This window comes from Gavia stellata, chromosome 2, assembly GCF_030936135.1.
Source record: "Gavia stellata isolate bGavSte3 chromosome 2, bGavSte3.hap2, whole genome shotgun sequence".
Classification (NCBI taxonomy): Eukaryota; Metazoa; Chordata; class Aves; order Gaviiformes; family Gaviidae; genus Gavia; species Gavia stellata.
In genome coordinates this window covers 31,850,555-31,872,024 of record NC_082595.1, presented here as the reverse complement: position 1 = coordinate 31,872,024, position 21,470 = coordinate 31,850,555, and the positions used below count along the sequence as shown (strand labels likewise).

General features: G+C 43.9%; 1 protein-coding gene across 1 annotated transcript in view; it reads left to right on the top strand.

Moving 5' to 3' along the window:
• Positions 1-21,470, top strand: part of PGBD5 (piggyBac transposable element derived 5) — a 68,416-nt gene that overhangs the window by 29,702 nt on the left and 17,244 nt on the right. The window contains exons 3-4 of the mRNA XM_059835800.1: positions 3,143-3,570; positions 12,113-12,247. Of these exons, the coding sequence (XP_059691783.1) occupies positions 3,143-3,570; positions 12,113-12,247 (563 nt within the window). The remainder of the gene's footprint in view (positions 1-3,142; positions 3,571-12,112; positions 12,248-21,470) is intronic.

The window sequence follows — 21,470 nt, the reverse complement described above, 5'->3', positions numbered from 1 at the left end:
TCATATCAGTATTTTCTGGGTAAGTGCGATTTAAGTCAATGTAAAAATCCTTAAAAAGTGCAAATTCACTATTTAGGTTTCTTAAGCAATTAGCTCTCTATATGGGATATGTTTGTGTACTTAAATAGAAAGTCATATTTAAATAATGTATTTTAGGCTAGTCATTAACTATGCAAAACCCAACTCATGTTAAAAATTCAGTTCTCTTCCTGCAGAAATTCAATGTCACTTTTCTTTTATTGCATATCAGTAAATTATGAATCAATTGTGCTCATTTTGCCAATAAAGGCTGTTTTTTAAGACAATGAGATTATACAGGGGCTTTCAGAATCATATTTAGTCAACAATTAGGTTGATGTTTGAGTCAGAAAATGATTCAGCTCACTTTTTTAGAGCTGTGTGGGTTCTGCACAGCCAGTGGGATACAAGTCTTGCATATTTATTTCAAGAAGGAGAGCAGATAGGAGATTCTGTGCGGCTGGAGCAGGACTGCTGGGTAAGAAAGGATTGTCCTTATCCAGTATACCTGTCAGTTTTCCATAATCACTTTTCAAGGTAAACTTGGGCAGCTACTGAAAATCTAATTACATCAAAAGTACCTTTTGTGCTTCTGACTGCTCTTGACTTCCTAAAGATGGAGTCCAGCACATACCTATTGTCCATCTCCACCTGTCTCAAGACCAACATATTTCAATTCATAAGACTTAATGCTCTATGACTGCATCTTGTTTGCTGTAGGCAAGATTTAAAATGTTACCCCCACTTCTAAAGGCCTCTGTGGCTCTACCTGGAAGGTTGCCTGGGCACTGGAGTTGAATTCAATAGCTCCTCGAGACTTCACGTACAACTAGGAATACACTCTGTGCAGTGTGTTGTTATCAGAAAGCCGTATCTACTGCAGAATGTCAAAACTTGACTAAGTTGTGGGGAAGAAGGAAGTGATGTACTAAAGTCATTCATACAGAATCGTTTGTAGAGTATTTTATGTCAGCTATAACAGTTTATCAGATGCTAGCAGAATATAAATCTCCTGATCAAAAGAAGAGAAGTCTTTGTTAAGACGCTTTATTATTGCAATAGCAGTTAAGGTTAAGTAAGTATATCTAGTCTAGCCCCATATTTTTCACTTGATAATGAAAACCTTTTATCATTTAAGCTGAAATTTTCTGCTCTGTCCTTACCAGAACATGGTTTGTGTGAGGCTCTTTACTCTGTTCTTGCTATATAGAGGAATGTGCTTTCAACGGAACTGTTCACTTCCAGTTTCTCAATCTCATAAATTAAAATTGGAAAGTAATCTTTAAATATATGTTTCTTTCCCCACTGCACTCGGGGGTGGGGGAAATATCCACTTTTGTTTGCTCTTTTGGCATTCTTTGCAATCTGAAGGTTCATTGTTTCAATGTCTTGGTGCTATTTTTGATGTCCTTCTAATAGCTTGAGTTCACCAGAGTGCACCCAAGCAAGCATTAAGGTTTGAAAGCAAGTCCAACCACAGTGTTTCTGTAGTTCCTCATGGTACTGTTTCATGCAAAATTTCTGCAAGCTATAGCTGTTGCTGTAACTAAGGATGTGAGCTGAGATACAGCGGTGCTGGAGAGTGCAACCTGACTAACACGGTAGTGAATGTTTGCAGAGCCAGATTGTAGAATGGCAAATCTCGTGCTCCGATTCAGCTGGGAGAGCTGATACTGAGATCCAAGCAGCCACGTAGTACAAGGAAGACTCACTCTTGTTAGGCAAAACTTCAAAAGAGAAGCTGTGTTTCTCCTGCTTTTGAACAGGAAGAGTGTTTTTCAGAGAGTCCCAAGGCTGAAGGCTGTTAAACTAAGGTGCAGTATTTATCACATCCAACTCTTAGTTTGGGGTTAAAATCATGACACTGTCTTTTGCACAGGGATGTAGAACTGCTCTTAAGCACTGCCCTGTCCATTGCGTTTGTCCATGCTGCCCCTCTGAGGTGTATTGATTTTCACTGCTTCTGTAGGATAATAGAGAATGCCCCTGTCTCCATAGCCCTTACCTGGTGACTAAAGTGCTGCCACGGGGTGGGAGCATGAAAAACACTACTTCTAAAATAAAGCGTAATTAGTTTATGGAAGGGATTAGAGGAGAAAGGGCTGTAAGGACTGGTGTCTGCGACCCTGGTATTGCAGGCTCGATGTTCCTAATTTGACTTAATGTAATCTGGTGTCTGACTGGATAACCTTGTTACACTGATACAGTGCTGCCAACCCTTACAGCCTCCCTTTTTTTTTCCCCTCTTCTTATGGAATAGTTGAAACTGTCAGAGAAGGTGCAAGATCAGTGAAAAGCTAGAGTAATGACAGCATAGGACTGCAAGGCTTATTACAGTATGGGAGGAAGAGGACCAGTGTATGCATTGTAATGCTAAAAATACTCCCTGTGACATGGGACAGTGGCGCTAGCCACGTGGTGTCTTTGACTTGTTCTGGTAACGTGCTTTCTTGGGGATGTCAGAGTGTAGGATAAGGCTCCAATGTGGTGGCAGAGACACAGAACTCAAAAGCGCATAGACATGATCTGCATGGCTCTGTGTGTGGAGCAGAAGCAGATTTGAAAGTCGTGGAATTAATGACAATGAACTGGACAGGAATTGGAGGTGCAAAAGAAAAGGTGGGATCCGGTTCTAGTGCCCAGGGATCATGTCAGCTGGGATGGGGGCAGCATTCTCTCTGGAGGGCTCAGACACCTTCCTTCTGGGCTGTTTTGAGGAAGGCACTGCTTTGACATGCATATGAACAAATAAAAGACTGTCCAGAAAAAGGCCAAAACAGCGGTTGAGGGTAAAATGTACAAATAGTGTATAAGTGGAAAAATTAAACGTGTGCTGCCTCACGGACCTACATGCTACAAACTAATAGTGTGCAGAGCAGAGGAAGAAACTATTCAGTGTGTTGTATTTGTATCGTATAGAAGGAAGAGAGAGAATATAGGGGGGAATTTCCTGATGAGATCTGTCAGACAGTGGGTACACTTTCAAAGGAATTAGCTGACATGCCATCACTTTGGCCTTGTTTTCCTGCTTTAGGGAAGTTAATCCTGCTTTAAATTGCTGGTGTTGGACGTGCCTTGCGATGATCAGGAGTGAGCTTATCTTCCCTTCTTGCTTTTGTCCTAGGTCCAACACGAAAAATGCCCCTGACTGCCAGTGCCATGGACTTTTTTCAACTCTTTGTCCCTGACAATGTACTAAAGAATATGGTGGTCCAAACCAACATGTATGCCAAGAAGTACCAGGAGAGGTTCGGTAGTGACGATGCCTGGATTGATGTCACCTTGACGGAAATGAAGGCCTTCTTAGGCTATATGATATCAACCAGCATCCATCACTGTGAATCCGTTCTCAGCATCTGGAGCAGCGGCTTCTACAGCAACAAGAGCATTGCACTTATCATGACACAATCACGGTTTGAGAAGATCCTGAAGTACTTCCACATTGTGGCCTTCCGCTCAAGCCAGACTACGCATGGCCTCTACAAAATCCAGCCTTTTCTGGACTCTCTGCAGAATGGCTTTGACTCCGCTTTTAGACCTTCGCAAGCCCAGGTAGGAGTTAACCTGTTGGCAGGGAACATCTAACCTGCTTGCTCTAGATTGTCTCACTGTGACTGAAAGCACAGAGCACAGCTGCCTGAAGAAAGAGCTGGGGCTTCACAGTGTGAAGCCATGCTGCGGTGCCTCCACGAAGCATGAGAGAAAGCAGCACTGTCCTATGTGAGTGCTCAGCAATGTCTGACTTACAGCTCTGCAGTGCAGGTACCTGGCATGTTTCAACAGGAACGATGCTCTCTGAGCTGGGGCTGTTTGTGTTAGTGGTCTAAACAAGCCTGGAGAATTCTCAGTGAGGATGGCACCACTGGGTTTTGCTATCCTGAGGATGGGAGATTGCAGGCTGCTCCTGTGAGGGAGAGTGGAAAGGGCAGAGCTGGTGCAGCTGGGCTGGAGGGAAAACCTGTAGCTGCTCCTGCTACAGGCTGAGGGTTGGGTGCAGGAGCTGAGTTTGCTAGGAATGACCATCCCTGACCTTAGCAGTAGGTGCTTGCTGTATGGTCTGGCAGCACAGCTACCTCCTCAAGACTTGGCAAAGGGAAAATAAGCAGGGGGGCAGGTGCCTTTACTTGCTGCGGTTGTCAGCTGCCCTCAGCAGCGCTGCCTGTGCCTTGCACCAGTCCTGGTTTTTAATGATGGATGATGCTGCTATGGAAAAACTTATTGATGTGTGGATTTGCAACCAAAGTGCCAGTGAACCGGAAATGTTTCTAGACTACCAGGAATAAAAGTAAACAGGACTCCAGTGAATTTTCATTTCCAGATGCAATTAGGGGTACAGCAGAATGCTACTGTGTAGGGACACTGCTCTGTAGACTGGGCAGACAATGTAAGGAACTAAATCTAGAAACTTATGTAGCTGGTGGTTGTCTGACTACAGCTGTACAGTTGAACTTTTTTTTTTTAAAGTGCAAAGAAATATTTTCTTAATATTCATCATACACTATTTAAACTTTCTTCCAGTGTAAATGATCTCCTTTTGGAGCTGTTGCTACTGGTCACATTCAGAAGTCTGGACAGAAAAAGGAATAAAAATAAACATGAAATATGTTACTGCTTGAAATAATAACTTTTCAATCAACTCTCTGTTTTCAGAATATAAAGATTTCACCTAGATATTTGGAAAGGATGTTGTGTCCATTGTCCTCTTTTTCTTCCTGTTTCCTCTCTGAAGCATCACATTTTTGCCTACTGCAGAACATTAATGAATACATAAATGCATCACATCCATTTAAGTGTGCCTAAAATAAATTGGGAGTGATTACAGGTTTTTTCTATTTTGTAGACAATAAAAATCATACTAGTATAATTCAGGACAACACAGCTGTCTAAAAAGCTGTTATGGTAGAGGAGGGAGGAGTGTTCTCACTAAGCCATGCCAGCAAGGTGCATTTCCATCAAGACAAACCAGGCAGTGAGAGACACAGTATTGTTGGGGCTGAGCTCTCATTAAGATATGAAATCTAATCCTTATTGCCACTGACTTCAATGGGTGGAAGATAAAGGCATCAGAAATGTGATCACTGTGTCTAATGTAAATGCTTATAATGGTATGCTGTGGGACATGCTGTGAGTGCAAATCCATTAAAGGATAAAATTTGATTTGCATGTATATCCCTTCTCCCTTCCCCTCTCCCAAGCAAGGTTCGAGAACTGAATTGACAAAAATCATAGCGTCCTGTTTGCAGTGGCAAACCATTTAAATCTCCACAAAGAAAATGTATGCTTGTGCTGAGCTCGGTAAGGAGATGCTACCTTAAAAAAAACGGGGAGGAAGAAGTAGTGACAGCCCCATTCTTTTGCTTCCCCCTCCACTTGTCTGCTCCCTTGTCAGTGTTTATGTCAGTGATTTCTATACAGCGTGTTTCAGTGGTATTGAGCAGAACAAAAAGCACTAAAATACAGCTTCCAAAATAACTCTGTGAGAAAGAAAAAGGTTTTGAACCTGTTGTTAAAAATACTCTAGTGTAGCGCCAGTAGCCTACTGGGGGATGTTCCAGGCCTCCTCTGGAAAGGAGCCTTGTGCCTAACACCTTCCTGGGTGCCATCAGGCAGGGCTGCACACTACCTGTCTCAAGAGACATGGACCCCATCTGCTCAAAACAGCAGGAAAGACCTCTCCCTGGATATTGTCTTGAGTGCAGATTAGCAGACTGCAGTAAACATCAAACCCAGAATCTCAGGCCCAGTGAGAAAAAAATAGAAATAATTGAAAATAATAACACAGTTGCGCAGAAGCAAAGGGAAAAGACAAGGGGAAAGACCCATTCAGATGGGCTTTTGGATATGCTGCCTCTGAAAGTGTGGTGGGAAGAGGAGCCCAGGTTTCTGTAATCAGTGATACCTGGAATCCCAAGTTCAAAATGGATTTTTTGGTTAGGGTACACCTCTATCTTAAACGTGAGACTTGTGGTACCCGGGTGGCTTGTGCCTGAGCTGCGATCTATGCTCAAGCTTTAGGCTAACGTCTTGTAAGTGACACCTAGCAGAGGAATGACTTGGGCTCCTTGCTGTTGAATGCAGCAAGGCTGTTTGGACTTGTAGGTAGACTTGTTACTGACTTTCTTCCTCTGGCAGTGTGGACTCACAGAATGTGGGTTAGGAAGATGCCATGTTTAAAGTCACCCCTATGGACAGAGCAGACAGTCTGCGTCCAGCGGGCAGTGCAACATCTGCCTTCACAGTTATTTCTTCTATAGATTTGATCTTTTCTTTTTGGAGAGCTAGAAAAGATTCTCCAAGTGGAATTTCTGTCAGAAAATATTTAGGGTTTTTTTCTCATGTGTAACCCCCCCAAAAAAATGTGCATGCAAAAATGACACCACAGTTTCTATGAAAGGAAACAGGGAGAGAGAGAACGATGCCAATATACCAAAACAAAGAAAACAATCTAGTGAATTATAATTATTTTGCTAAATATACTGAGCAAACAAAAAGAAATAATTACTCTCCAGCTCATGAAGGTATTGAAAGCCCAGAACATTATAATTGTGTATTAGCAGTGCTAGCTTCAATTTCCAAAGTAAAAAAAAATGGTGTTCTGACCTAGATTGGATAGGAATGACAGGCATATTCTCTGCATCCTATCCCTCCCCAGCATCTTCTGTATAAATAACTGCTGCCTCTACCGGAGCAACAAGAGGTGGAGTTTTGGGTCTATTCCTGGAATCAGTGTCATCTCTTTGCTGCTTAGCTTTGTAGCTGTGCTACTGTCTACAAGTGGAAGCCTGAAGACAGGGAGGATGCCCTGCCTGAGCTCAGGAGGTATATGCAACAAATTCAAGGGTGCTCATCTGCCAAGGATATACACTGAATTCCAGAAACCAGAGGAACTCCGGAAAATAACATCACTGCTCAGATATCCTTCTGTGCCTGCTGAATATTTATATGCTTGTCAGTGGGATGCGACTAGACAGGATTGCTGTCTCTGGCTGCCCCTGACTGGTGTGGGACAGGTCAGGAGCACAACTCCGGGCACTCTCCTCTTCCCTCTCCCTCCAAAGTACCTTCTCTTTGGCATCTTGGAACCAAACAGTTCTGCGTCTGCCCAGTGAAATGTCAGCTGAGAACAGTCGGCTTAAGTCCTTACCTCAGGAAGGAGTGAACTCCCTGGCAAAAAGAGAGACATAACTCCAACCTCTTGCTCCATGGGCACGGTGCAAAAGTTTGGCCAGTTACTAGGGGGCTTGTTTGTGTTTCACTCTTGGTGGTATCATAGGTTACAGTTAAGCAGTGTCAACATAGTTCTTCCAAAACAGCTCACAGCATTAGACAACAGCTTCTCTGAAAATGTAGAGGGGCAAAACCAGGCAGATCAACTCGTAGGTCTTTTGTGTCCTCATGATTAAATGTTGATTTGGTATTGGTCATTTCCGACTTAGAAGATCTTGCTCAAGTCACACCTCTATATCTCCATTTTCCTGTTTTCAAAATGATTCTTTGTGAGTAGGGGTGCTGGTCCCAAACCAGGACTGTTCTGTCTTAGGGCTTCTGTGAGTGTAACAAAGATGTAAGTATTCAGAGGACATTGGCCAAGTATAAGACATGGAGCAAGAGAAAGACAGACAGAAGAGCAATAAGAATATTGAACAGCAACGTATATTTCTGACGTCCTGTAGCTCTTGGCAAGTGGATCCTATGGTGAAGCCAGATTTTAGGGAGAGCTTGGCAGCAGAAAATTATGAACCTTTATGGCTATTTTTAAATTACCTAATGGTAATGGAGTGCTGTAAGAACTGATTATTTTTTTTTCTTTAAAGAGAGTCAACTGAAGACTGAACAAATGGGCAGCAAAGCGTGAAATCATGGCTCCACCAGTGGTGGGAGTTAACCTTTGAATGATGACAAAGAAGATGACTAAAATGTGGATAGGCCAAACAGGACTTTGAAAGTGAAGAGAAAGAATCTGTCTGATATATTGGAGAAGAGCTATCAGAGAGAAATAGAAAAGTGATGTGGCCAGCGTGATGGACTAGGAGAATGGCTTTCCAGCAGCAATCTGTAGGGCAGGATTGCCTTATGTTGAGGCCAAAAGGAAAACTGCTGCAGGATGGCTGTGGGCTTGGCTGAAAACTTGACTGGGTGGGTGGGTTGTTACTCTAAAATGAGTAACATTTTAGAGCTGTTACTCAGAAAGCATGGAAAATGCAGGTACTGCCTGGCTTAGAAGACCTTGCAAGGAATTGGAGGTAAAGATTGACATTCAGATTCACTGGCCGGTGAGATCTGCAGGAGGAGGAGAGGGATGTCTGCAATGACCAAAAATGGAGATCATAAGCGGTTATCTTAAGGGGAGGGAGATGCTCTCAGATGCAGCATAATAAAATCAGAACTGACAGCTAGATATGTAAGCAGAGATGTCAGATACTAGCAGAGAATTTAGTTTAGACAGGAGGATCTTTGGAGCTAAGAAGCAGAAGCACGAGCTACTCAATGGATGAATCTGTGCATACAGGTGCAGTTACCGAGGGGACTCTGTTTGCAAGTGGATGGTACCCACCGAAAGCCAGAGACAAGGCAAGCTGAGTCAGTTTCTCTAGGAGAGAGGCTGAAGAGACAGCTTGTGTTGGGGATGGCCATGGAACTCAGAGAAGATGAGCTATCTCAGACATGTCCATTCATTATCTAAGGCAATGGAGTCCAGGAAGTCGAAGTACAAAAGAGTTAGTGGCTCTGGGCTTTGCCTACAAGCCTGTTTGGGCTGTGGTGAGAGCAGGATGGGTGGAACTGTGGAGTGGAAAGAGCTTTGGAGATATCTAAAATGGAGAAGAAAGAAAGGCACTCTTGACAGTGGCTAGCTGTTTTACTCAGTGAGTAAAAGATGTTGTGAGATGGAGCAATTGCTGGAGAGGCAGGACTCCAAGATGGGACTCCAACGCTTGGAGTGCATGTACATACTGAGGGGAAAACAAAGAGTGAAAGCTTGGCAAGAAGATTTAGCAGGGATGAGGATGGCTATAAAGAAGAGGGGAAAAAAAACCCCAATGGGATAGCTGTGGGGGAGCGAAGCAACTAGATGAGGAGCTGCTTAGACCTGAACAAAACTGGGGGTTTGAGAGAAGAAAATGGGGACAATTTCTATGAAGAAATCCACAAGATATCTTGCATCAAAGGAAGGCAGAATAGGAAGAGAGGAGGGCTTTGGGAGGGAGTCAAAGATGGTGAAGGGGTGGCCAGGAATACATGTAGGAGTCAGCTAAGCCTGAAAGTAGTTTTTTATCTAGGAAGATGAGAAGCAGGAAAGAATATGCCATGGGGGCAGTAAGCTCACTCCAGGAAAAGCAGGTATTGCAGCAACAGCAGGAATGGGGAATGGGGAGGGAGCAAATACCACTTTGCATGGGGATTTGGCAAAGAGATGGATTTGAGATTACAGGAGGAGCAAGGAGACCGAGAATGGAGGAGGGTGAACAAACTAATTAGACTGGCCAGTGGCAACAGGGCTAACTTTTGTCATAAGAAAATCATGTCAGTGCCAGAAGCAAAAAATTGGCCCCTTTGAAAATGACATGGGGATCAGCTGTTCCAGCAGCATGAACAGCCCATGCTTGCTTGCAAAGGCCTTTACAGCTGTTGAAGCAGTGATTGCATATGGAGGGGTGACAACATTTGTCTCCCCACCCGCTTTGGAGGAAGGAAGACGAACAAGCTCCAGGGTTTTCATTTCAGTTTCCCTGCCTGTCCACATTCCTTCTTTGCAGCAACAGTAAATCTTGCCCTATTCTGTTTCCGTTTTTGTTCCCTCTTCCCAGCAGTTCAGTAGGGACTTTGGTGGAGCATTAGTCGTCTTATGGAGAAATGGAAATGACTTAAACATTTGGGATAGGGGAATGGAGGGGAAGCTCTTGGTCCTAGGGGAAGGCAGGGCTGACCGTGGACAGGGAGAAGAGGAAGATGGGGAGAGGTTTTCAAAATTCAGATTTGCTTTCTAAATTTAAGGCTGACAGGCCTTACTGTGTCTTAGAAGGTAGAAAGAGTGCGAAGGGGAAGCAGGACGCAGTAGTGCTGCTGTGAGGAGAGCTGATGCTGTGGTGCAGAGGAGGGAGCTGAGCTAATGACAGAGGGTAGAAAATGCCCTGAAGTGATGCTTATACAGCCTTTTCTTTCTGCTGCTCTCTGTCCTGCAGCGGGGGAGATTGTAAGAGTTGAACCACACCACTCAGTGGGATCTGGCAGGTAAGAGGGCCTTTCCAGAAGCTGAGGAATTCCTAATGGTGTATCCAACCCCATCCCAAGGGATGTGGTCCTCCCCTCTGCATGGAAGAGGCAGAAAGGCAAAAGCAAATGAGGGCATGTTTAATATTTGCAAAACACTGTTGGAATTCCCTGAGGTGGAAGTGTGAAATGCCCCAGGTGGCCTTTGGAAAGGAAGAACGGTGTTCCATGTGGGCATTGAGAGAGGAAGAGGATTTGGCTCCAGTGGGGAAATGGGGCAGCAGCAGCTTTAAGAACAAATAGCTTTGTGTGCAGCTCTCCTTACTCGCATCTGCATTTTGGTGTATAATTTGAACATTTCACAAGAGTGCTTTCAGATGGTCCTGTGAATGTTTTATGAGCCATTAAGAAGTGGAGTGTGTATAAATGAAAGTCTGCAGCTGCTGCTGCGTGGGGAGGGCACGGGTGCCTATTTTGGGCTGACAGAGTGATGTTCGACAAACATCTCATATTCAGGAGGCCAGCAGCTGCTTATCACTGGTGCTTAACTGCTGCCCACCACATCTCTTCTACAAGCATTGCTCCCAGGTTTAATGCAGCTTTGTTCTCATTTCCGCCACTGACCGCATGCAGATGTGCACAGAAGTAGCACATATGGAGACATGGAAAGGGTTGGTCTGAGGGTGAGAGCCTCTGCATTGTGGATACCTATATCTGAGCCTATCTCCTGGGATGATTGTCACTGGAAAAGAATGGGCTCCTTTAGATCATAACCCATCTGACTTACTTTACACATGGCTTTAAAAGGGTATGAATTATGGCCTGCTGGGACTGCTTTCCCCTCGTGTACTAGGAGGGGAGCCTGCAGTGACTTGCTCTGATTTAGATGTAGTTTAGTTGTCTGAATTTGGTCAGCATTCATCAGCTGAGACCTTTCAACAGTTTCCAAGCATTTGTACTCTCACAAGTGACTTGCTAGACAACTCACACGCTGTGCAGTCAGGGATGTGTATGCTATGCACAGCTACCTGTGAGCTGCATGGAGATGGTAGTGTTTTTCTGTAGGTTGGTTCTATAGTGTAAAACCTAACGACTTTGCTACAGAATTAATGGAGAGAAGTGTAACAAAACAGCTATAAGCAACAGGGAACCACTTACATCATCTGGATGCAGAATGCAGAAATTGCTTCACTTTCACAGATTTTCATTACTTGCTGCAGTCTGCCTTGTCTTTTTCCATTCCTGCCTCTGGTCCTTTATCTTTCTGTCTCCTTTTGTCAAATTTTTCAGCTCCTGAGGCAAGAGAGTCTTCCCTGAAGCTGCTGCCACCAGGAAAAATGTTTTCTGTCTCTTTACCACCTCCTTAACTGGCAGCAGAAAATATCTTTTTCTCCCTTAACTTCTCTCCCTCATTGCTGTGTGTTTTCCTTTGCTGTAACCAAGGAGTGTACCTTACAACAGATTGTAGGGCATGTTTGGGTGGAAGACATTCTGCCAAACAAGATGAAGCCGATGATTAAGCTTGGAGAAGGATGCTGCTAACAATCCTCCACCCCCCCCCACCCCCCCCCCCCCCGCCTCCCCACTTCATTTTGGAGGGATGTTGAACTGTAGCTGATAGTGAGAACTGAGAGCCATGCCTTGCAATGTTTGCAAACCATGTGTAGAGCAGCCATCCACAATGGAGTGTGCTTGGCCAAGCTTTGTTTTTTGTTGGATGGTAGCATTAAACAAAAGTGGGTTTGCTCCTTTGTATGAGGTGATGCGCACAAGCGCAATGCAAGGATTGTATTTCCTTGGAAGAATTTAAAGCACCATTTTTTTCAGCAATCATGTACTCTTCTGTTTCTTCCCTGCCCCTCCCTCCTTTTCTTCTCGATTGCAGGTACTACATGAGCCCCTGATTGATGAGGATCCCATTTTCATTGCCACGTGCACGGAGAGGGAGCTGCGCAAGAGGAAAAAGAGGAAATTCAGTCTCTGGGTTCGGCAGTGCTCATCCACTGGTTTTATCTGCCAGGTTAGTTTTACCTCGTCAGATGTCTTGATTCAGTTCCAGCAGGCCCTTAAACGTATCGAAGAACCAAAGGTAACAGTCACTTCTCTTCATTGCCTTGCCGGGGGCTACGATCTGAGTGCAGCAGGCCTCTGACTCCCACAGATACTAGATCCAACGGATGGTGAAGACAAGTTCCTGGTGCTCCGTTTGCTGTATAATTTAACTGAGGGTGCCTGTCTCTAATACTGTCCATCTGGCTGCCATCCCTAAGCTAATTAAATTGAAATGGAGGTAAAAGGTCTGTCTGTACGTCCTAAGCTTATCTAAATGTCTAGGTGCTGTGACTTCTGCATTTTTTAATGAGTCAGCTTCTCTGTCTAAGTATAACGTTGCATCTGTGATAGCCAGTGGTGTCCAATAGACTAAATCAATATGGTATCAAGATGTCCATTTTTCTGCAAGAAACGTATTAGTGGGGTTTCCTATTACATCTATTTTCACACCTCTACTTCTCTACCAAAGAAATAAAATCTGATGTGCCTTCAAGGTGAGATATGAGCTTGAGTGGGAGACGTGTTAAAGGGTTTGTTTTTAGTGTTGTAAAGCAGTGGGGGCAACTTTTCAAATTCTCAGTTTCCCCAATTGCTGATGTATTTTGAGAGCTCTTGAAAAATCTGGCCATTTATTTTGATACCTAGAGGTGAGGGGGCAGATACTTTCTGATATTTCTTTTTCCCAAGAGCTTCTGTGAAAACGTGATGTCCTGCATGTTCCAGAGCAGCGGTTTGGAGGTGCAGGTAGGACGTGCACACTGCCTGCTTAGGCTGAATGCATATCAAAACTGCAGGGCCTGTGGATTTGCTGCGGTTGAACATTCGTTCACAGTAAAATTTGATCCATGAATAACTATGACTGTTTGAGTAGGTATGCAAGAAAAGAGACTTGCTGGGAATAGGGGTTTCTGTTTTCAGCAATGGTATTCACTCTAAGAAGAAAATTAGGATCATACATCTTCCATCCAGGTTTTAAAGCAGTTGTTTTGTCCAATACAAAGTAGATTCACCTTGTGAAGCATCCTTGGAAGTTTCTACTCTCAAGGCTTTTGGAAAGTCATTTGCTACACAGAGGCAGTGTCCTTATATCTCCAAGGTGAACTCCACCAGTGCCACACGCAGCTTATTATTGAAGCGTATGGGTACAGCGAGCACAAAGTTTGCTGATCTTTCTTGCCATGCTCTCCCCAACCAACTGCCACCAAACTAATAAGTCTTCAGACATGCCAGAGGTTTCAGATTCTGAGCTATAATTACGTTGCACCCCCCCTCCTGTCCATTGAGAGAGTAAATAAATGGAATGTCAAATTAAACAGAATAGATGCTCAGCACCACCCTAATCCTCCTGCTCCCTTAATGAATTAGATACTCATTCTTCACTTGCCCCCAGATGACATCCAGGATCATCTTACCAGCCACCTTCTATTTTCAGTCCATGGCTTGGCTGTAAATATCATCATGCTAAAATGATTGGGTGAGAGGGACCTTAGGGAAGGGTGAAAAAGAATATAGAGGAACATGAATGTTCGTGCTAAAATGGAAAAACCTAGTCTGGGGAGGATGGGGATCTTCAATTATGGTATGCTTGAAATGCTACGTTCAATTTTCTGTCACACAAGGGATCTTGCAGAATTCAAAGCACTTATTTGGTAGTTGTTTGGTTTATTTACCATATTAAAACAGAGGGGTGTTTTTTCTGTGTTTAACATCTGGAGAGAATTGATCTAAACAAGAAGAAAACCCAATGTTTTCCTCCTTCATATGCACACCTTCCCCTCCATCTCTTGAGAAATTGCCATCGTGAAGGAAAGACTTGTTGCGTGATACTTAAGGACTGACTGGTCTATCACCTGTCTGCTGTCAGAAAAACCTTACAGCACCCACTTGGAAATGTGTAGAAATTCTGTAATACTGTCTGGATGACTTCCCTCCCTCATTGTTTCCACATGATGACATCGAGGTCATTGTATTCAGGATAAAATATGACTATAAACACTTCATAAATCAGGCTAATTCAGTTTCAAAAGTCTGAATAATATATATCTATAAAAAGGTGAGGCAGCCCAGGCAGAAGAGGGAAGTGAGCTACATATGACTGGCTCTCAGGAATGGAAGGAACCTCAAGAGGTCTGTGATGCTCCTGGCTAAAAGCAAGGTCCTCTGAACCTGAATGATGAGACTGAAGTTAAAAAAATCTCCGTTTGAGGACATCCCAGTTTTCCCAGTGCTCTGCTTTTCCTGCGATGAAAAGAGTTGGCTGGTTTGTTTTCCTAATGTAAAATTTATATCAGCATTTTGAAGCCACATGCTGAGCTACTCTGTGAACAACTCCTGGTTGGCAGCTCACAGGGCAGTTGTTAATGTTAGGAGTTTTAGCTGTTTGACTCCCCAAATTCCTCTGTCTGCTTGTTCTCATGAACAAAACTCTGAATCACTTTCTTGGGTGTGAGTAAATACTTCTGTTTGATGGCTCATCATTTGCTTTTTTAAGCAAATGGTGTTTGGTTAAAAATCCAGCCCAATAAGCCATTCATGGAACAGAAGTGGCATAAAAACGCAATATTGCTTGTGGATATAAGAAGGTGGTTAGGCTTATATATGCATAATACAAATAATGTATATATATTAGACTACTTTTCTGTCTTCTGTAATACAGATAACCTGACTCCACCCTGACAGTTAAGTCTCTGTTTTAAGATGGATGCACAATTTCAGATCACATCTCTACTTCAGAATTTCTCAAGCGAAGCATCTTGTTGCAGTGAATAGCTTTGTTGCTGAGTATCTTTTCATGGTCAGCTGGCCAGGTGGGAACATGCAGGAAGGACACATCATTCAAACAAAGTAAATATATATCTACAGCAGCTGGGAACGTGAACAAAAACTTTCAGAGGGTTAGAAGGGCCCCAGGAGAGCTGACTTTGGCAAAGTAGGCAGCAAAACTGCTCTGATACTGTTGCCTTTTTCACCCATCCTTGATGCTGGACATCAAGGTGGCAGCAGCTACTGCTGCAGAAGAGGGCTTGGGCCTTCTCGTTTCTTTCTTTCTAATTCAATGGGAGCAGCAACTCAGCTTGCAGGGCCTCAGGTGTCCCTCTCTGCTCCATCTGCTTTTTGGTTTCCTCATTTCCCTCCAATATATTTCCTTATATATGTGGTACCACTAAGACGCTTTTCAAACCAATATTTTAATATCTTGATTGCAGTTTAAATGATCACAGTAGCTTAGAAGTGTTTCTTTCTTTCTTAGAGTATTTGCTGAGTAAGTCATCCTATTTAAATCAAAATTCTAGTTGTGTCAGTTTTTATTTCTCTTTCTCTCAAAAAGTCTGGAACACTTGCTTGTAAAAGATGTTCATAAATATGATTGGTAGGATTCTTTTTCATTTTTAGATATAGCAACAGAGCTCATCAAAAACTGCTGAGAGTCCCAAATATCTGATCAGGGCTAGTTATTTTGTCCTGGTAGGACACATCATGTTCTCTTCCCTTTTCTTGTGTGGCTCATAAGGAATGAACGTGGCCATGAGTAACTGTTACTATGTGATGCCTAGTCCTTGCATAGCTCCTCCTGCACAAGAAGGTTTTTCTGGTCATTTTGCAGAAGGAGAAGGAAGCACAGGAAGCTGGTGCCATGCCCTGAACCCCATGGGGAGTCAGGCAGGACAAGCTATTCCCATAGTGCCTCGTCCTGAACCACAGGCCCATGGCACAAACGTAACCCTAAAGACAGTCCCTGACCCAAAGACCCATCAATCAACAGAATGGAAGGCAGTATGTAGATGGTAGAGAGCACTGCAAAGGGACAGTCGGGCAAAATTGATCACTATGATAGGCGGTAATGGAATTAGCTCATCAACCTAATTATTCACTTAAAAAAACTGTGATATCATGGTGGAGAAGAGATGACTTTATGGATGTGTGTATCCTTTCCTATTTCTTGGGATGAAATTTGTTCTCTGAGGCTATTCTGGACACTATTCCCTTCCCACACCCCCTCCCTGCCCCCATTTATATGGGTTCTGCGATTGCTTTTATTCACTGGCAGAAACTTCTTGCAATAATGCTTTTCATTTTCACTAATATCCCTGTGAAATGTGTCACTCAGATTTATGAAGTCCTTTAGATCCTTGTGCTGGGACTGAATTTGAGTTTCCACCTTCCACTGCTTACCCTGAAGAAGTGATTAGTCAGAACAGGTTAAGGAAAAGGACTGTGTCTCTGCAGCCTGAGTCTTCCCACATTACTGAACAATCAGCAACTTGCACTACAGCAGTATTTGAAGAGTGCAACCTGGATCAGGGTGGCCCCTGCATGAGAGGGTAAGAAATGGCTCTCTCCCTGAAGAGCAGCAGTCTCAGTGAAGGGGAGTGTCTGAGGTCACTCCACAGATCAGTGGCAGAGCTGTCAGTTGCAGCAAAAAACCCCAAGCAATGTAAATGTCATGCTTTTATAGTAAATGCTGTAGTTAATTCTTGATTTCAAACAAGGTAAGTAAGTACCGTCAGCTCGAATACTTCATAACCCTGTTGATTTTACAGAGGAAGAACTTCCAGAATTTAGAGAAACTGAGATGGTGCCCCAAAGAATTTATAATTTCACAACATACCACGTAAGTGCATTTAGTTCCTGGGAAAGGGAGGGGTAAATAAGCCTGGAGTGAGTTTTGTTTTCAAGGTCAGAGCTACAGGAAAGTTAGCCATCTGTGCATTTGTTTAATAAAGCTGCTCAGAAATGTTGGTGTTTCAGCCTGTTTAAGTTCTGTTTAGAGATTAGCCTGAGCCCTTGGGTTTCTTTAAACAGTGCCCTGATAATTTCTCTGTTGCTGGAACAGTTGCATCTGAAGCGCACAGATGTAGCGGCTGCTCTGAGGAGGTTCTCAAGGTCAGACTTTGGCTGGGGGAGGATCCCAGGAAATCTGATCGCCTTCATTTGTCAGTCACTGGTGCCTGGAAAATCCTATCTGCTTGCTTCCTCTGGCTCCCACCAGGCACTGGCTTTTTAATGCATGTGGTTCTGTATTGTCAGCATCTGAGAATCTCAGATCTCAATTAAAAGTCAGTTATCCCCTTGCTCACTGGTATTAAGCGGGAAGGTAGTTTTGCAGATGTGTGATGGGCCAGCCCCATTCATTTCTGTGGAGTTTACAGTCTTACCTTGTTTCTAGATGAATGGGAAAACCAAACATCTAAATGTGACCTAATGCAAAGATCTCTCCCAGAGTTTACACACAGTCCCAGTGTCTTATTTTCAGGTGGGAATGAAGGTTATTTTTTAGTACCTGTCTGCGGTGCTTGGCGTTTCTGAAGATAAAACTACCTGCGTAGTTGTCTCCTTTCTGCAGATGTTCTCACTCAGTGCAGGTCTGCCTGAGGAAGGAGGCTAAAAGCCCCAGAGCCTCCTCTCTTCCCCACTTAGTAGTTTTGCCCTAGGAACACCCCTCACTGATCCCATCCCTTTGTGCTGGGTGCTGTATGCAGGACAAAAAGACAATCCCTGCCCTAGCAAGTTTAGCATCTAAATGCAAGATGGAGGCAGAAGCCTCCCACAGCAAGATACTTTAGTTCGGGCACCAGTTGGCTGCCCAGAGACTCTGCAAGCACGATGTGTACAGCAGTATTTCTTGGCTAATGCACGCAGCAGAGAGCTGGGACCAACACACTGCTAGGCACCAGTATATTCCCTGTTCCCGGTGAGCCTGCACAGGCCAGGCGATCATCAGCCTTGTTGCTCCTTGGAAATGAGCTGGGTCCTTGGTGTTGCTGAGTTGTCATCTTCTGGGGTTTTTTTAAGATTTTATAGCTTTTTATGTAAGTATTTTCCTCCTTGAGCTACTACATGGTGTCCCCTCAACAGTTACAGCACTTTCGATAGTTTTTCTTATCTTGCATCATTTATATACCTTCTCACTTACATATAACCTCACTTATACCCCTTCTCACAGCTCAACAGTAATTTTCTTAGAAAAACTGAGCCAAGGCTGTGCACTTGCGTGCACCGGAGCGAGGCCTTGGTGACAGTCCTGAGCTGGGCTGCCAGTTACACAGAGGGACCCCAGCGAAGCAGTGTTAAGAGGGTAGCAGCACCAATGCACAGATTAGCAATTGTGTTGTGGGGTTTGCATCCTTTCTAAGAGAGGTATTGAAGAGCAAAAGGAAAGAGCTTTGCAGAGGTTAGCGCTGATTTCCAACCAGGCAGGAGAAGGGCAGCATGGAAAGAAGCAGCCGTGGCCTTGTTTGGCATTAGTGGTTGGATGCCTGGCTTTACAGGGCAAACACAAGCAGGAATCAGTATACTGAAAAGGTGTAGGAAGAGCTCAATAGGGAGGGTTAAATGACAAAGGCTAGTCTCCATTTTCCACCCCCACTTCCATCTGATGCTGCAAAGAGGAGGGAACCAGCAGAAGCCTGACATAATTGAAGCAAAAGGTTAGGCAAGTGATGGGCGGAGTGTTGTCTGGATGTCAAGATACATGTAAGCAAGGCCAAAGGGAAGAAAGTTGATTGCAGTAATTGAGAGGAGATCCAGGCAGTTCTTAGGTATTTGAAAGAATAGGAAAGGCTTTATCATAGAGGTGTTGCACATAATGAAGCTGCCTGACTTAGATGTGGCTGACCTAGGAGAAGCTATAGAGAGAAGTCAGTATTTGGTGATCCACAGATAGTAGGTTCACCATGCAGGTAAGATGTCATAGTGTCCCCAGTATGATGCAATCACGTGGTGGGGTGATTTCAGGGGAAGGAAAACAAGGGACTTTATTTTTAGCCATACTGGACTTGCATTGTCAACTCTACCAGCATCTCCCTGCCATTCTCACCACGATCTTGTCAGAAACTTTGAAGAACATGCACAGACAAAAGAGATTTGCCAGTCCTCAGCACACAGGTGTTGCCTGGATCTGTGTGTTAATGGAGATTGAACTATTTCAAAATAGGAGGCAGAGGGAGAAGAAATGGGGACCAAGGAAAGAGCTTTGCAGGAAGCCCCAAGAGCTAGATGGGAACAGCACGGGGAAGCTGCGTGTCCCTTGAATGCTGTTTTCAAAGTAGCTTTTAAAGGAGTAGGAAGAGAGTGAAGAGAGGCTCAAACCAATTAAAAGATCCGGTCTCGGTAAAAGCACCATCAATGGTGCCAACAGCTGCTGAGGAAGAGCTAAACCTAAGAGATGACTGAAAGGAGGGCATTAAAGGAGGAGGGAATATGGGCTGCAGAAGGTTTGGGGTGGGGCTGGAGGGGAGGATCTCCCAACAGCGACGGTAATGGCAACAGTTAGAGATGAGGTTTAGGATGGGAGAGGAAGACAGAGTGAGGCATGATCTAGAGAGTGGCGCTAGGAATGAGCAGTTGAGTATTTGGCTGTGAAGTCTATAGAAAAATGAAGTTATCTTTTTGATAGCTATTTGGGATCCAAAAAGTATGACAGTACCATTCTTTGTTCTCTTGCTTTTATAACTGTGTCATCTAAAAACTTGGCTTCTGTTTTGTGGTCTGCCCTTTGTGAGATATTTTGCACAATGTAGCCTTCAAAATCTTCCTCCTGTTTATTATTACCCCCGCCCTTTTTTTTTTCTTCCAAATGTCATCTCTTTCATTTGAGAATTGTACCCTGGGGTGCTTCAATTATGTATGAATGTGGAGTATTTGGGATGTGCTATTCACAAGTGCTTTCAATTTGCCATCTGAGCTTTGAATATGCACAGAATTGCCAATATTTTAGTTTCTAGGGCACTCCTAAGTGTGCAGTCAAGATGCAGCTTTTGTTCCTAAGTGCTCGGGTTTTTTACCCAGTTTCTAGCGATCCCTTACAAACCTTCCACCTGAGTTTTCCATAGAGTAAATTGCCAGCACAGAGCAAGGAAATTCCTGTTGGCTTGTAGCACAGATATTTACTCTGAGACTTCCCGTCTGCTGGTGGCACTCTCTCTAGCAGTCTGTCTCTGTAGCCTCAAACTACTACTCTTCGTTTGAGTTTTTGAATGACAGGTGTTTGACTTGCGTCTCATCTGTCAACATGTGAAATCTCCTGCTCAGGAATGTGATGTCTTTTCTGATTGCTTCTGTGTAGGTAAACGGTCTTTCCAGAACAGTTGGCACCGTTTTTCCTGTTTTGGAAGAGCTCAGCACAGTCTTCACCCATACCCTGTCGCTCAGGCATTCAGGTGTATTGATTGATACCTGCTTTTGCATTTGTGATGGGAGGAGACAGAATCAGTTGTAGGTGGAAGGAAAGATGAGCCAGAGACTGTGAAGGTCTTTTCTTACTGTCAGGCTTTTAAAGGGAAGAGACTGTTAGGATGCTGCATGGAGACTGAAGGCAGAAGAGAGAAAGGTTTGAGGGATGAATTAAATGGTGTGAGAAGAGAGAGCTGGTATTGTGCACACGGGATTAAAACATGTTGGATTGAAAGTGTCTGGTGCAGTAGGGCTGCAGTAGATAGAGACATGGCAGAATTGAATGTGTAGCTGTTCTGATAAGAAACAAATAATTGAGGGATGACTAGAGAAAGCTCTGTTTCTGTCCCAGCACTGCAGGATAAAGAGCTTCAGCCTGTAATTGTCTCCTAAGACAGATGACATCACATTTAGACTGGATATTAGGAAAAATTTCTTTACTGAGAGAGTGGTGAGACACTGGAATAAGCTGCCCAGGGAAGTGGTGGAGTCACTATCCCTGGAGATGTTCAAGGAACATGTGGACGAGGCATTGTGGGACATGGTTTAATGGGCATGGCAGTGTTGGGTCGATGGTTGGACTTGATGATCTTACAGGGCTTTTCCAACCTTAGTGATTCTGTGATTCTGTGATCTATAAAAGATATCCCATTTGGTGCTGTAGATCGAATGGATCAGTAGCCACTAGAAAAAGATACACAGTAAAAGTGATCTCTGCAGATATTCGAGAAGCATTGCTTTGACTGTCACCCACAGAAGCAGAGGATGTTGCTGCCAACATCTCCATCTGTTGTCCAGCAGCAGTTGTCAAGCCTGTACTTCTGACGATATTTGCTGTTAGAGCACATGGAAAGGGCACAAAGCTGTAATGCTGTCACAGGGCAAACCAGAAGCTCTGGTAAATAGTTTTAACAAACATTTTTGGGGAGCAGCTTCTGACTGTGCCTGTTGAAGGTCTTGCAGCCAATTTCTGGCAACTCTGCTTTTTCTACAGACTGCTAACTGTTAAATATCACTCC